Here is a 14,424-nt window from a genome sequence, read left to right as displayed (position 1 = left end):
TTGGTGCTTGACTGATGATCAATCACACATTTCAGCTTTAAAAACAAATCACCAAGCCAATGGGATATCTGTCTTTCAAGTTGGCAATATCAATGGACAGGCCAGGTGTTTGATTCTACCTGCTGTATTCCTTCATCACCAAGTTCCATCAAACTGTCTGAAGCATGTGAACCTCCAGATCTCTCCTGTACTGATATTTCTTGCTATGACATTTCAATTCCTGAGCATAAATCAGGCCTCTTTCACCCTTTTCCAAGTTTAGTTCTTGGCCTCTGGAAGAGCTAACTGGGTACACACTGCATGTTTTATGGCCCTTTATTTGCTCCAGCATGTAGTGATATTATTAGGCTATAATGTTCTCATTTGTAACATCCTGAACCACTTCCCTATCAATCCATACAGTTTATCCCTCTAAATCCACAGAGAAGAATGTCATTCAAACTCTGATTCTGCACCAATACCCCTCCTTCTACCTGGCATCAATGCAAGAGGGCCTAGGAGAAGTCCCAGGTCTCATCTTGGGTATTTATTATTAGCAGAACTGGGTAAACAACTAGGTTTTTCACTTTGGGAGCTTTCCCATTGCAAAATTGTACCCTTTTGCCAAATATTCTAGTTATTGTGGAAAAACTGAGCAATGCGAATTGGCTAAGTTACATAAAGTGAAAGATCTCAGCCCAGTTGTCATAAAAATCTATGGGACTTCACACTGAAGGACTAGCAGGAGTATAGAAAGAGGGTGTTGTGAACTCTAACTCTTGACTATTAAATCTCACCTATTCTTATCAGCCCTAGCAAGGCACAGGGGCTAATTCAGCAAACATTTCCTAGAGAAGCCACAACAAATACATTAAGCTAAAAATGAATTCAAAGAGAAAGCTGTCCAAGATCATCTTATCCTATCATTGTGCTTCAGCTTATCAAATGTGCACATAGAGATGATGGAGACTCCAGCCGAAAAAGAGATGATAAAGAATGCCTAATAATAGGGTACTGGTTTTTCTTATTTTTCTTCTCCTTGACTGTCTGACCTGAAGAATAAAAGCTAGAGAATTATGATTGAGCCAAAGTCAGGCTTTTGAAATTAAAGTCAAACATACAGCCTTTAATTTCCTTGATGTTTGACCACACCTATACAGACTAGACATGCAGTGACTGTATTTTCTTTCCTTCTTCATTAAGAAAAAATCCTGGAGTTGTTTCACCTCCATGCATTTATTCCTGATCACATGCTGGGGAATATTTCCTATCTGTCATCCATTCTGTTCCACTGGCTTTGGTTTGCCATTGTGGTCACCCTAACTCAGAGTGATAGTTGAGTTATGACTGAAAACTCACCTCTGCTCACTTCCCTTCTGAAATCTGTGTGTACTTAGTAGGCAGCAGTAATTCTAAAGGTGCAGCCTTACCATTTATCAATCAGTAAATAACATATATCACCTAGTACGCACATCAGAAAGAGTACTTGGGTTATCAATTTAAACAATCATTGCAATCTCTAGGGCAAATGTCATTATGTTTTGTTTTTCAAATTGCTCAGTGGTACGTCTTATCTTGCCAGTCAAATCTCATTTTACAGTGTAGACACCAACAGCAAAATTGAACCGAAGTTGTAATTCTTGCCCTGGGACACTAAATGGTTATATTCTTTCTTTCTGGCAAGGAGTAAAGTCCATTGGGGGTGCAAGGGAGAAATGTAGGTTTGGTCTTAGCTGTAGATTCAAATTCTAGAGCTGCTACTTACTAACTTAATGACCTGAGGCAAGTGGATTGACTTATCTGAGATGGTTTTGCACTAGTGAACTGAGAAAAACAGTTTACCTCCCAGGGTCCTTATGCAGTTTGGAGAAGGGAGGGCATGGGAATTGTCCTGCACCACGTGTGTTCTGTCAGAAGACATCAGGGAATGAAGCTCCATGGTGAGAGGCAAAGGTGGCCAGCATCAAGGTCCTCTTCCTGCAGGTTGCACTCCGACAGGGAGCTCCCTCTGTTTTGCCTGAAAACTCACCTCTAGGAACAATCATGTGCAAAACCATCTTATAATACGGGAGTTCTCATCTCCTCTCATGTTTGAATTGTGGGACACAGAAGCCATGCACTTCAGTTCCTTCAAGATCTGTTGTTTTCACTAGAACGTATGCAGAGATCCTGAGCTTCCTTAAAATATCTTAAACAATTTGCATGCCCTCAAAGTGCTGCTGCACCTCCCAGGGAGAGCAATGTAGGTACTAGGCTTTTCTGAGTCTTATTCTAGTTCTTTTATTGTCCAACCACTTGAATAGTCAAATAGTTTAGATTACTTGAATAAATATAATTTAATTAGCTTGTTCCTAGGAAACCAAGCTTTATCGTGCCAGTTTTCCTGAAGTGCCTTGCATTGTACTGATAAGCTATAAGGTTTGTGCCACTTAGTTAACTTTCTTGGCTTTTATAGGAATGTGTGTATTCCCAGCAATCAAGTGTAAGAATCTATCTCCTATCTTGGTTACAGAACTTAACGAAATATTTGTCGCTGCTCAGTTACCCCTTCTGTTCTTCATTTGTTGATGAAGCGCTTACACCACCTGACACTGAATCAAGTACCAGATATAATTTCTGTGCTGCTGTGTGAAGGCGCAAAGATATGTCTGCTATTTGCTGTTCCTTGTGATGTGGTGTGCTCTTACTAGCAATAAGTTTATAGTGAAAATGTTTACTTGAATTGTAGAAATGCACCTGGATGGAGTGAACATAGCCCAAATTTGGAAGCAATAACACTTGTCAGTTCACTGAGTCCTAGAGATGGAATTTTAGTTTAGTTAACAGGGAAGCCCACGTCAGCAAGGCGCTTTCTAGTGTTTGTTTGGTGTTGGATTTCTTCCTCAGACTGCAGTGAGTGGGGTGAGGTTGGGAGGCACAAGTGATGGGAAGCTTCTTTCATAGTTGCACACTGGACCATGTGAATGTTTATAGGGAATATACGAGAACATGTAACCTAGGCACAAGCTGAAATAAAAATGACAATACTAATGCCAACCTTTCATCATAAGGCTAACCTTACATGTGGCCATGAAGAACATATGGGCATACAGAGTAACAGAGAATTCTATTAACTTCAGCATTTTATTCAATCAATCAATCCATCTACCTACATATCCATTCATCCATTTATCTACCTATGCATGCATGCATGCATGCATGCATCCATCCATCCATCCATCCACCTATGCATCTATCCAACCATCCATTTATCCATCTATCCATCCGTTTATCCATACATCCATTCATCCATCCATCCATCCATCCATCCACCTATGCATCTATCCAACCATCCATTTATCCATCCATCAACCTATGCATCTATTCAACCATCCATTTATCCATCTATCCATCCATTTATCCATCCATCCATCCATCCATCCATCCACCCACCAATCCATCCATTTATCCATCCATCCATCTACCTATGCATCCATCCATCCATCCGTCCATCCATCCATATACCTATACATCCATGCATCCATGCATCCATGCATCCATCCATCCATCCATCCATCCATCCATCCATCCATCCATCCATCCATCCATCCATTCACCCATCCATCCATCCATCCATCCACTTATGTATCCATCCATCTACCTATGCATCCATCCATCCATCCTTCATTTTTTAGTTTTATTAAATGACTTTTCCTCTCTCTTAAAATTCAAGCTCAGTGTAACTTCTAACTTTGAAAGTTTCCTGTCAGAAGGGCTAAGTTCAAGTGTGGTTCTCAATATGCTTTTATTTTATTATGAACAGTAAATCCCTGATGTTAAATTTTCAGAGTGAGATTAGTATTACCAGTCTGATAGATAAGCAGGTAAATAACAGCTCCCTTTAACCCACACACACACTCCTCATACCAGCCAGGTGCAAGTATTGTGGTAATAATGCAGACTAATGTAAAATGTAATTTACCATCTAAAGATTATGTTGAAATTCTGCTTGCTTTGTAGTATGTTCCTCTTTTTAAAAATTAAAATCAAGCATTGGAGAGATTCAGACTTTATCTATGTTTTTAACACTAATCTTAACTAGAACTTTTAAAATGTTACCTCCAGGTCACTGTAACTCATCTCTTGAAGACCCCTAGCAGATAGTAGGGAATATGGAAATATTTGCATCCTTCACATTAGCTGCAACGAACTCAAAGCAAATCAAAAGCAGCCTCAGAATTTTTTTGGCCTGCATTCCACAGAAAGATTCTTCCAAAAGTTAATCTTCATCATATAGGCCAACAGTAACCAATACTCCTGGATCTGATTGAAATTGGCAACATGCAAAAAACTCTAGTGAGCTTACAGCTTTAAGAAAAATCAAGACTTTTTCAGTGGGCATTATTCTTATTCCTGAGCCATTATCCAAAACAGCAAAGAAACCAGACCCTAGCCTAGATACATGATTCGTTTTAGCTCTAATGATAACAGCTGCTATTTGTTGAAGGTTTGCTATGGATCAGGAATTAGATTTAAATGCCTTATGTCAACCGTGTCATTTAATTATTAATTTATTCTTATAGCATAATGACTATAATATCAACAAATCAGAGTATGTGAGACAGGTATTATTCTTCTTACTTTATAAATGATAAAACTAAGTCTTAAATTAAGTCACTTGTCCAAGGTCAAATAGTTGGTGAACTGAGAAGCAGAAATTCAAATCTTGATCTCACTTCACAGTCCTCACCTTGAATCACTGTACTGGACAGCCACCTGTGAATTCAGTCTTTGTGGGTGGTCTCAGGGTTAACTGGGCTGAAGTAATGGTTCACACCACAAAAAAAGGTAAAAATGGTCAAAAATGAACATGTATCAGGCAAAGTTCTGTTTGATTTCCAGCTGTAAACACCTTTCATTCTCTTTCTTTCTCCTTCCTTCCTTTTTATTTCTTTCTCTTTCTTTCTTTCTTTCCTTTCCTTCTTTCTTTCTCCCTTTCCTTCTTTCTTTCTTCTTTGCTTTCTCTGTCTCTCTTTCCCTTCCCTTCCCTTCCTTCCTCTCTCCTTCCTTCCCTCCTTTCTTTCTTTCTCTCTCTTTCTTTTCTTTCTTTGTTATTATAAATGGAATTACTTATAAGGATCTCATATCCTGGTTTCAGATACAGTCTTATGAAGAGGTTCCCAGCTGAAGAGATTGGAAGGCAGGTGGTAGCCTTCCTTTTTCTTTCCAGTAGTATTTTTAGTGTCATGATGTAATGAAGTAAAGCAGTGGCCCCAACCCTGACCACATATTAGAATCACCCAGAAAGAATCACTCTTTTTTTTTTTTTTAATGTCCAAGAGATTCTGATTTCATTGGTCTGGGGTGGGGCCTGGACATCAATGTTGTTTGTAAGATCCTGAGATGACTGGAATGAAGCCAGGTTGAGAATCAGGTATATGGCCACACAGAGAGGACTTTGGGAATAGAACCAGGATGCGGTAAACTCCGATGTAGAATCCAGGTCTCCAGCCCCGCCTTGCCTTCCCCTGAGCCTCTCTCTCTGACTTCCTTCTGTTTGTAGACCCTGTGATGACGGCACCTGTAGAAACCTTCTGTGGTCATGGAGGTGTCTGTGCCATTTCCTGCACATCATGAATGAGTCACTAGCCCCTAAAGAGCATCTTAGACCGACAATACCCATGTGTTAACTAACTCAGGATGTGTCCAATTCCTTTAGCTGATCCTTTGGTCAGCTCCAAGGCCACAATCTGGTTCGCTGATTACGTCTTATTAGAAAGAAAAGAGATTCAGAGTACCTGCTGGTAGTCATTTGTTCCGCAGATAATACCGTAAAAATTACAAGACTAACCACCAGCGTCTCATTAGCAGCAGTCCTCTCCTCCCAGGGCTTGGGAGGAGACAAGGTTTTCCAGGGGTGAAAAGATGTTCCCCTCCCCAACTTACTTGAGTCCTTGAATCCTAGGGTGTGCAGGGACTAAGATGGAACCAGAGATAATGATGTTTTTGGCACGGTTAGGACTTGCTCAGTTCTGCTGGAGGAGGCAGTTGGAGACTGGAGGTACTCTTAGTGTCCTCTCCTGTCAGGCACTTCAATAGCTCTCCCAGAGATAAACCCACTCCAGATCAGATAAGGGCAGTGCCTGGATGAAATAGAAAGCACTCCCAGGAGATGCGGAAGTTAGTTTGGTAACAGCCAGGTGAGGAAAGACAATAGCTCTATATTCTGATCTTAAGGTCCAATTCAGATCAGGTTTCTGCACCAAGCCTGGGATGTGCCCTCGTCCCTGCTTCCCTGGTATTTTTAGAGCTTGAACTAAGACACCAAAGTACACCTCTTAGTCCTAAGTTGTATACAGACCTGGGGAGAGAGAAGGAGGTACAATCTGGCTTATGTTACACAAAACACATCAAATCTGGTACAATTCTTTCTTTCCCTCTTCTAGACTTTGGTGGGTAAGAAACCAGTTTAACCACAAAAAGCAGTCACTAGAGGCTTTGTCTCAGGTTCAGTTTGTGTAAACAAGGTAGTCACAAAGACAAAAAAAAAATTAATAGGAGAAATAAAAAGACAGTTACATTTCTTAAGTGGGTCAAGCCTTATATAATCTAAAAACGAAATAAAGACCCAAGCTTGAGGGTCACTTAGCAAATCTTTATTCATATAACAAATGGCCAACAACAGAAATGAAACTTAAATGATCTCATGTAACTTACTCAGAAACACAGTGGAATCAAAGAGTTCATTTTTAGAAAATGGTTATTTTATGACAATAACCATCTAGTGCCAGGCCAGCAAACTATAGCTCCCAGGTCAAATGCAGCCTGCCATTTGCTTTTTGCAAATAAAGTTTCATTTCAAGACAGCCATGCCTATTTGTTCACAAATTGTTTATGGCTGTTTTCAGGCTAAAATGGCAGAGTTGCAGAGTTGGGATAAAGAAATATAGGCCGGGCATGGTGGCTCACGCCTATAATCCCAGCACTTTGGAAGGCCGAGGCGGGCAGATCACCTGAAGTCAGGAGCTCGAGACCATCCTGGCCAACATGACAAAACTCCATCTTTACTAAAAATACAAAAACTAGCAGGGCATTGTGGCAGGCTCCTGTAATCCCAGCTACTTGGGAGGCTGAGGCAGGAGAATAGCTTGAACCTGGGAGGTGGGGGTTGCAGTGAGCCGAGATCATGCCACTGCATTCCAGCCTGGGTGACAGAGTGAGACTCCATCTCAAAAAGTATGGCCGCAAAACTCAAAATATTTACTGCCTGGACTTCTTTCAGAAAAAGTTTGCCAACCTCGATCTAGCAGATCAAATACTATAAAATACACCTTTTGAAACAGCTTTTCTGGGAAAAAACAAAAGAGGTTATTTCCAACAAGTGATTATTGAGCATCTGAGTGTAAGTGTTGTCCTGTGAATTTCAGGAAATAAACAGATGCATCTTTTATAATCCTGCCCTTAAGAAAATTACAGCCCAGCAAGAAAAAAAAAAAAATCAGAAAAGAAGATAAACGATTTTAAAGTGTTAAAGCTTGAAAAGCCACCCAAAATCTTAACTTTCTAAAAACGTGGCCCAAATCTCAATAATTATAATGATAAGAAGATTAAAAGCAAGAGAAGTTCAATAACTGAGCTGAAGTTACACAGCCAGGTAGAGAGGCAGGGCTTGAATCCCTATCTTTGTTTCTTCCTTGCATACGACACCATTTGATTTAATCATTTTATTTGTTCAACATTTACCAGGTTTTAATTGAGCATCTACAGTGGGCCTGGCACCCTTCCATAGGATATGGAGACTGCAGTAAACAAAACAGACTTCCTACCCAGACGAGCTTACTGTCTCTTTCTCTTAAGCTTATAAGTGAGCATACAAATAGTTTGTGTAGTGAAGATGTGGGCTGGGGGAACACAGAGCAGGTGGCAGGAGGGGAAGTTGTCCCTGACGAGGCTGCTGTTAGATAGAGCCTCCTGGGGATGGAGGAATCAGCCAAGAAGTTGCATAGAAAGAGCTTTAGCAGGGAAGGCCTCCAGAAGAGAGATGCTGGGTGTGTGTCAGGGGAGGCATGAGGGCAAGGGCTTAGGGAAAGACGTCCTGTCGATCTTCATAGGCCATCTGAAGAACTTGAAATGGAGCTACTTGGGGAATTTAAAATGGTTCCAATGTTGCATAAAGTCCCATCTCTTTAAACTCTTTGCCCCTGAGTGCCGGTTTGGTTGGGTCTCAAAGAGTATGTGTGTGAGTGTGTGGCAGGCATCATGGGGTCAAAGTTTCCACATATAGCCCCATGTGCAATCCTGGTTCACAGTAACCCCAGCTCACTATCACTGGGGCAGAACCTGCATCAGAGAAGCAGCAGTGGAAACAGCGAGCATTTAGGATCAACTTCAAGTTGATTTGGGAAGCATGTAACTACCATATTGCTGGTTCCCTGGTTACATTTTCTGTTTGAGTAAACAATCAAGAGATGGTATGAAAACTGCACATCCAAGTCTTGCCTGCACAAAACAAAATGACCAATTAACACGATGTGGATTAGAGGTGACTAGAGCGCAGAAGGGTGGCCGTGGGCTCCAGGATCATCAGCCTGTTAAGAATAATCCTCTCTGGACAGTGGAAAGCAGCTTTTCAAACACCGACTCTGGGACCATGTGGACAGAGGGCAAAAAGGGAGCAAGGGAGCAAGTCTTTTTTTTTTTTTTTTAGATGGAGTCTCTCTCTGTCGCCCAGGCTGAAGAGCAGTGGCATAATCTCAGCTCACTGCAACTTCGACCTCCCTGGTTCAAGCGATTCTCCTGCCTCAGTCTCCCAAGTAGCTGGGATTACAGGCACCCGCCACAACGCCCAGCTAATTTTTTTGTATTTTAGTAGAGACGGGGTTTCACCATGTTGCCCAGGCTGTTCTCGAACTCCTGAGCTCAAGCAATCCGCCTGCCTTGGCCTCCCAAAGTGCTAGGATTACAGGCATGAGCCTCCTAGCCGTGAGCAAGTCATTCTTAAACAATTTAGACTAAAATGTGAGATAATTCATGAAGGGTGGAAATCCCAGATTGCTTCAATAGTATATTTTGCCCAGATTTATTTAGGTAGTTGCCTCAACACTTCACACTGTAACAAATTCGCTGTTGGTAGCAGAGGATCCGGATCTAAGAGGCCAAGTTCATTTGCAAGAGATGAAAATTCCACCGTGCTGTCCCAGGCCTCTGCCATTCGCCAGCAGACTGGGAGTGTCCAGCAGGCCCCATCACAGAGACTGTGGGCTCACCCTGCCCACTTGTGTTTTGAACTCTAATATCCCAACCTTTGCTGAGAAATCTAGAACATAATCAATACTCCACTGCAGAGGGAGGTGGCTTGGATGTTTTGCACTTGGATAAACTGCAAACCTGAAAATTATCAGGAAGAAAAAGAAAAATCTTACCAAAGCGCAAACCAGACACTTGGCACCCACCCTGTGTGACGCAGGGCTCCCCGGCTGGCAGGAAAACCACAGTAAAGAACTGATTATGCTGTTAGAACGCATTCCATGGGCTGTCCAGGGCTATTTTTATTTTACAATAAGGTACAATATGTTCCATGATGTTCTCTATCCTGGGCATTCTTCCTTGTATTTGCATACTCATTAATCCCAGTAAATCACAGAGAATCTGTCAATAATTTGAACAAATTAACCAGATTTGGGTGTGTTTATTAACTTCAAGAGCAATATTAATACACATGTATCATTTTTATTATAAGCAGAACACCAGTGACTGGTACCACCTGTTAAGTATGAAAGCCCTGAATGCGAGACGTGCATTTCAAGAAACTGAGCTCCAGGAAGACAGACTAAATGCCAAGGTTTTACAGACTAAATGCCAAAGTACGATGCTCATCGGCAAAAGGAATCATATTTTTAAATCTTTTTGTTTTTTAAAGAGAGGTCAATTTTGAAACTAATGTTTGGTCAAGTGTTATTTGGTCAAAAAATGTACTAAATCCACGTAATAGAGCATTCCAGAAACGTTACCCATAAGAAAATAAATGTTTCTGTTTTAACTTAGACTCCATAAAAATTAAAACTGTTTTGGAAGAAGGAATGGCTTCCCTGTAACATAATGGATATTCAACAACTCAGATGCATTTTGAGAACAACTTTCCATCCACCTCTAAAAGGAAAACAGACAACTGGTGTAAAATTACTCCTAAAGCCCAGACCATGTATTAATACTTGAGCTCAAGAAAAACTTCCTTGCTAATGCTTAACTTGTTATCTTAACCACTTTTGCTTTTTCAGAACTTCCTAGCTACTTTTTAACCACTTCCAATCAGGAAAACTGGCCAGAGTGGCTTCAAATATAATCATTAGGCCTCTAAGGAAGGTCTAGACTTGATGAACTTTGCAAATTCCTCCTTGTTTTTATTCTTTGCAGACTTAAAAAGTCTAGAGGTCAAGACGGGGTTAGCCACCTGCAATGCTACTATGGTAGTCTATATTTCTTGATGGCCGTTAAAAAAAATAGGAAAGCAGCAATCACTGTAATAAAATGTGCTGGTACTTTGAGAAATAAAGGTAGAAAGAGGTAGAAAGAACCCATAAATTTAAGTACAACTATCAAACTATTCATGGAGAAAAAATAGGGCATACACTCCAAAACTAGGGGCTCTCCAAGAGGCTGCAATAAAAACAATGCTCATATATGCAAATTTACACCTCGTAAGAAAACGTAAATAAACCACAATTCTTGTTCTAATGTTTTAATGTCAACTTAGCTGACAAGATCAGGAAACTTGAGCCAAACATCTGCATCAAATGATAAATTCATGGCAAAAATGTCCTGTTTCCACTGTAGGGCAGTCACGGCAAAGCAGACATAAAAGAAATGTTTTCTACTTTACTTAAAGTTGGGATATGGGCCCAAGCTGACTTCTCCACACTAGGAGTGGTGGCACTTGTATTTTGTTTGTAACTCAATCTTTTACTTTAAGATAAGGTTGGCAGACCCACGATTTCTCGTATCTTTGATTTGCTCACTGGCTTGCAAAGATCTTGTGCATCTATGCCATACCTTGTTCTCTGTATACTATTTCTAATTAGTTTTCCTAGGGTACCAAAAATGTGGTTGAAATTAAGTACCTTTTCGGCCTTTCCAGCTGCAATGGAATTTTTTTTTTGAAGCTCATCAAGAGAATAAAGGGGAAAAAGGGAAAAAATAAAAATAAATCAGGACCCCAGAAGAGGCTTCTCAGAACGCCTCAGATTCTCTGCCAAGGGAGTCCTCTAGACTGCTAGTTTTTGGGGAGGTGGGGTCCCTGAGCTGAGAGCCATAACTAGCTATTGAACATATTTTCTGGCTTCGTGGCTTTGTGACCTTGGGGTGGTCAAACATCAACCTGTGGGAACTGAGCAGTGGTCACAAACATCAAAGTTGTAAAATAAATGTCAAATCAAAGAGATTTCTGGTTGAATCCTTAGAGGTAAGTGTCAACATGCCTTTAGGGACACCTGCCTCACTGAAATATTAAACACAAAAACAGCTAGTTCTGAATGCTTCTCCATCAGCACCATAAACATAGATCTTTTCTTCCTCCTCTAATTGCAAGCCAATAACCACCTTCACAATGGAAAATGGTGTTTCTGCAAGTTGCCCATCATCACCACCCAGACATTTATTGTCATATTTGAAAACTATTGGTAGGGCTTTAACTTGCAGATCTTCCCAAGTGACTTGCTTTTCAACTGCAGAATTATTTTTAACCGGGGAGCAACATCTGAGTACAAAAATGTGAGAGAGAGAAAGGTAAAAGAGAGAATTGAAAGGGAGAATCATTTTTTACTATACTTTTGTTTTTCTACACCACGCTCTGGACAATAACATATTGGAAAGCACTTTTATCTCATCATTCTGACTCTTGTCCCCTCTTTTCCTTCCAGTGGGGAAAACGACTTCCTCTTCCGAACAATCTTTCAGAGGACGTTCCTCCTAGAGTTTAAAACATCACAGTCTCCAGAGTCCAGTGCCAATTCCGTGTCAGCCCACAACCTGCTCTGGCTGCACAGCTTCACGAGTCACAAGGACTGGACGGACAAGTGTGTGTGCCTATTGACTGCCTTCTCCCAGCACATGCACTATGTCCCGGTGGCATTGCCGGAGATGGTCCGTGCCCTCTCAGCCCAGCAGCAGACCCTCAGGCAGATCATGACTTGTGGAGACCGCCTGGCCAAGGACACCAAAGTTCTGGTGCAGTGTGTCCACCCTGTCTACATTCCTAACATGGTGCTGATTCTGGCTGATGGGGACCCCTCGAGTTTCCTGTCCCACTGGCTGCCTTTCCTGAGTACCCTCCAAAAGCAGGAAGACCAGGCCACTGCGTATGTGTGTGAGAATCAAGCCGCTCAATGCTCATCACTGATCCCTGTGAATTAAAAAAACTGCTACATCCCTGACTGCCCCAACCCCCTTGGGCTGGGGCAGAAGGTGGAGCTTCCCAACTGACTAAAGACTCAGGTCCTGTAGGGCCCTGTAGATCCTGTGGCCATCCCTGAGCACCCTGCCACCAGGTGACCTCAGCCATACTCACTGCCTCCCTTGGGCACCCAGTTACCCTAGAATAAACTTAACAGTATCCCACAGTGGGGAAAAAATTACAGTCTCCAGCCTAGAGGACAGAATTAGGCTGTTTTGCTTTCTATTGTTATTGTTGTTGTTGTTGTTGTTTTTAACTTGTGTGTTCCCTTTGTCTTTACAATTAACAGAAGGACATACCATTGCGATGGATCTTTAGGATGCCTGTATTTATAGCTGAACACACTCACTGGGCCCTGCTGTGTCCCAAACGGTAGCTCTCTTCTTCCTTCTCATGGTTTTCCTCTTGCTCCTTCAAGCTTTGGAAAAGGCCACATTACTGTAGTTCACTGGACTTGGTTATGTAACAAAAGTGAGCCAGGTGCCTCAACATCATTGATCCTTGTGGACAGCCAAGGTCACTTTTCATCTCTGAATGGAGGTCAGCAGGAAAGACGAGATGGCTGGGCTGGCAGAGTCTGCTGCCTGTCCCCCGCTCACCTCCATCCTGCACTCCTGTGCTAACAGCCCTCCATTGTGGCCACTAAAACACCACATTTCTCAGCCTGCTGTAAGATGCCAGGAGAAGGGTATTGAGACAGTGCAATAAAGAGTCTGACTACATTCCTGATGTCTGGCTGCATTTAAATCTCATTACTCCCTCTTCTCCTTTTGTTCCATATCCAGGAAGCTGATAAGAAGGCCCAGGTGCTCCCTCCTTTGGAATTGGTGGGACATTTAAACCCCACAAGCCTCTACCCATGTGCAAAAGCCTTCACCCCAGCCTCATCTCTACCCACAATAAACGCCAAGCCAGTCTCTCTTCTCTGGTCTCTAAAGCTATTTTTGGATCATTATGTGAGTAATAAACCTTTCCATACTTTCTTAGTGGATGCATATATGGTGTCATCAGTCTCAACATCTGAACCAAATTTTGGGTGAGAAGTTTGTCCTGCCTCTGGGAAATCTCTTTAAAAGAGTTTGCCAATAGACATGTCATCTTTTCCCATTGCCCCTTTCCCTTCCTCCTGCTGCTGGTGGACCAAACAGCCCTCCTGTAACACAAAGCACCACGCCTGTGCCAAGGATGACTGAGTAGAAATGAAAAGGAACTGGGTCCCTGGTGACATTGTGTGTTACCCTCCCACCCACAGACTGTCTGCTTCTGGACCCTTTAATCAGGAAGAACAAGCTGAATGTGTGCAGCTGCTTATAGTTGAAGATAGTCCCAAACATAAGGCTTACAACTGAATAATCTTTTATGACTTGAGGAGCAGAAATAAGTATTTTTCCTGGGATGTGAACAGGCAACAAACATAATACTTGTACCATACCTAGGAGTAAGCCATTCTCAGTGTAGAGCCCCTGTAGCTAAGGGACACTGGAATTTCCAGGGCTAACCTCATTTTGGGTGAAACGTTAGGGGAAACAAGGCTGCATAAACTCACAGGGAGAGCCTGTTTCCATCACTGGAAAATGGTCTGAAAATCAGTCTACAGTAGATTTTAAAGATAGTTTCAGAACCAAGCATCTGACTTGGGAATCCACCCATATGTGTCTATCTCATGCTGTTAATGGGCTTCAGAAAATGAAAGTGTCAGGAAGAAAGGGCCTGTTTATGGAGCACCAAGTCAGCCACTAGCAAAGTACTAGATATGCAGAGAGAGGAGAATACAGGCTTCCTCCCCTACCCCCTGATGGAGGGTATTAGTGCAGTAATACTCTAAAAAGTCATTAAGAGAATGACATCAGGTGCCTTCTAATAGAATTAGAATTTGATTTCGTTTGTTCAAAGCTTTTGATATGTCTATATTTTTCTATATGGATACAAGTACCAGCCAGAGCAAGTGACGGTGAAGAAAATCATGTCAGCCAGGTACAGGAAACTGAAAGCTAGACTCACCATCCCTGCCTCAATAA

At 41.8% G+C, this 14,424-nt stretch overlaps 1 protein-coding gene across 9 annotated transcripts in view; it reads left to right on the top strand.

The window, feature by feature from the left end:
* LOC129022563 (spermatogenesis-associated protein 20-like) overlaps positions 1-13,331 on the top strand; it is a 47,007-nt gene extending 33,676 nt beyond the window's left edge. For 5 of the 9 annotated variants that reach the window (XM_054468817.2, XM_054468818.2, XM_054468816.2 and 2 more), the window contains one exon: positions 11,874-13,331. In XM_054468817.2, coding sequence (XP_054324792.2) covers positions 11,874-12,366 — 493 coding nt within the window. In that variant the 3' untranslated portion in view covers positions 12,367-13,331. The remainder of the gene's footprint in view (positions 1-11,873) is intronic. The other 4 variants (XM_054468820.2, XR_008496468.2, XR_008496467.2 and 1 more) reach the window with 4 other exon arrangements.
* Positions 13,332-14,424: the final 1,093 nt, after the last annotated feature.

Source organism: Pongo pygmaeus, chromosome 22, assembly GCF_028885625.2.
Source record: "Pongo pygmaeus isolate AG05252 chromosome 22, NHGRI_mPonPyg2-v2.0_pri, whole genome shotgun sequence".
NCBI lineage: Eukaryota > Metazoa > Chordata > Mammalia > Primates > Hominidae > Pongo > Pongo pygmaeus.
This window is presented reverse-complemented; position numbering and strand designations above follow the sequence as displayed.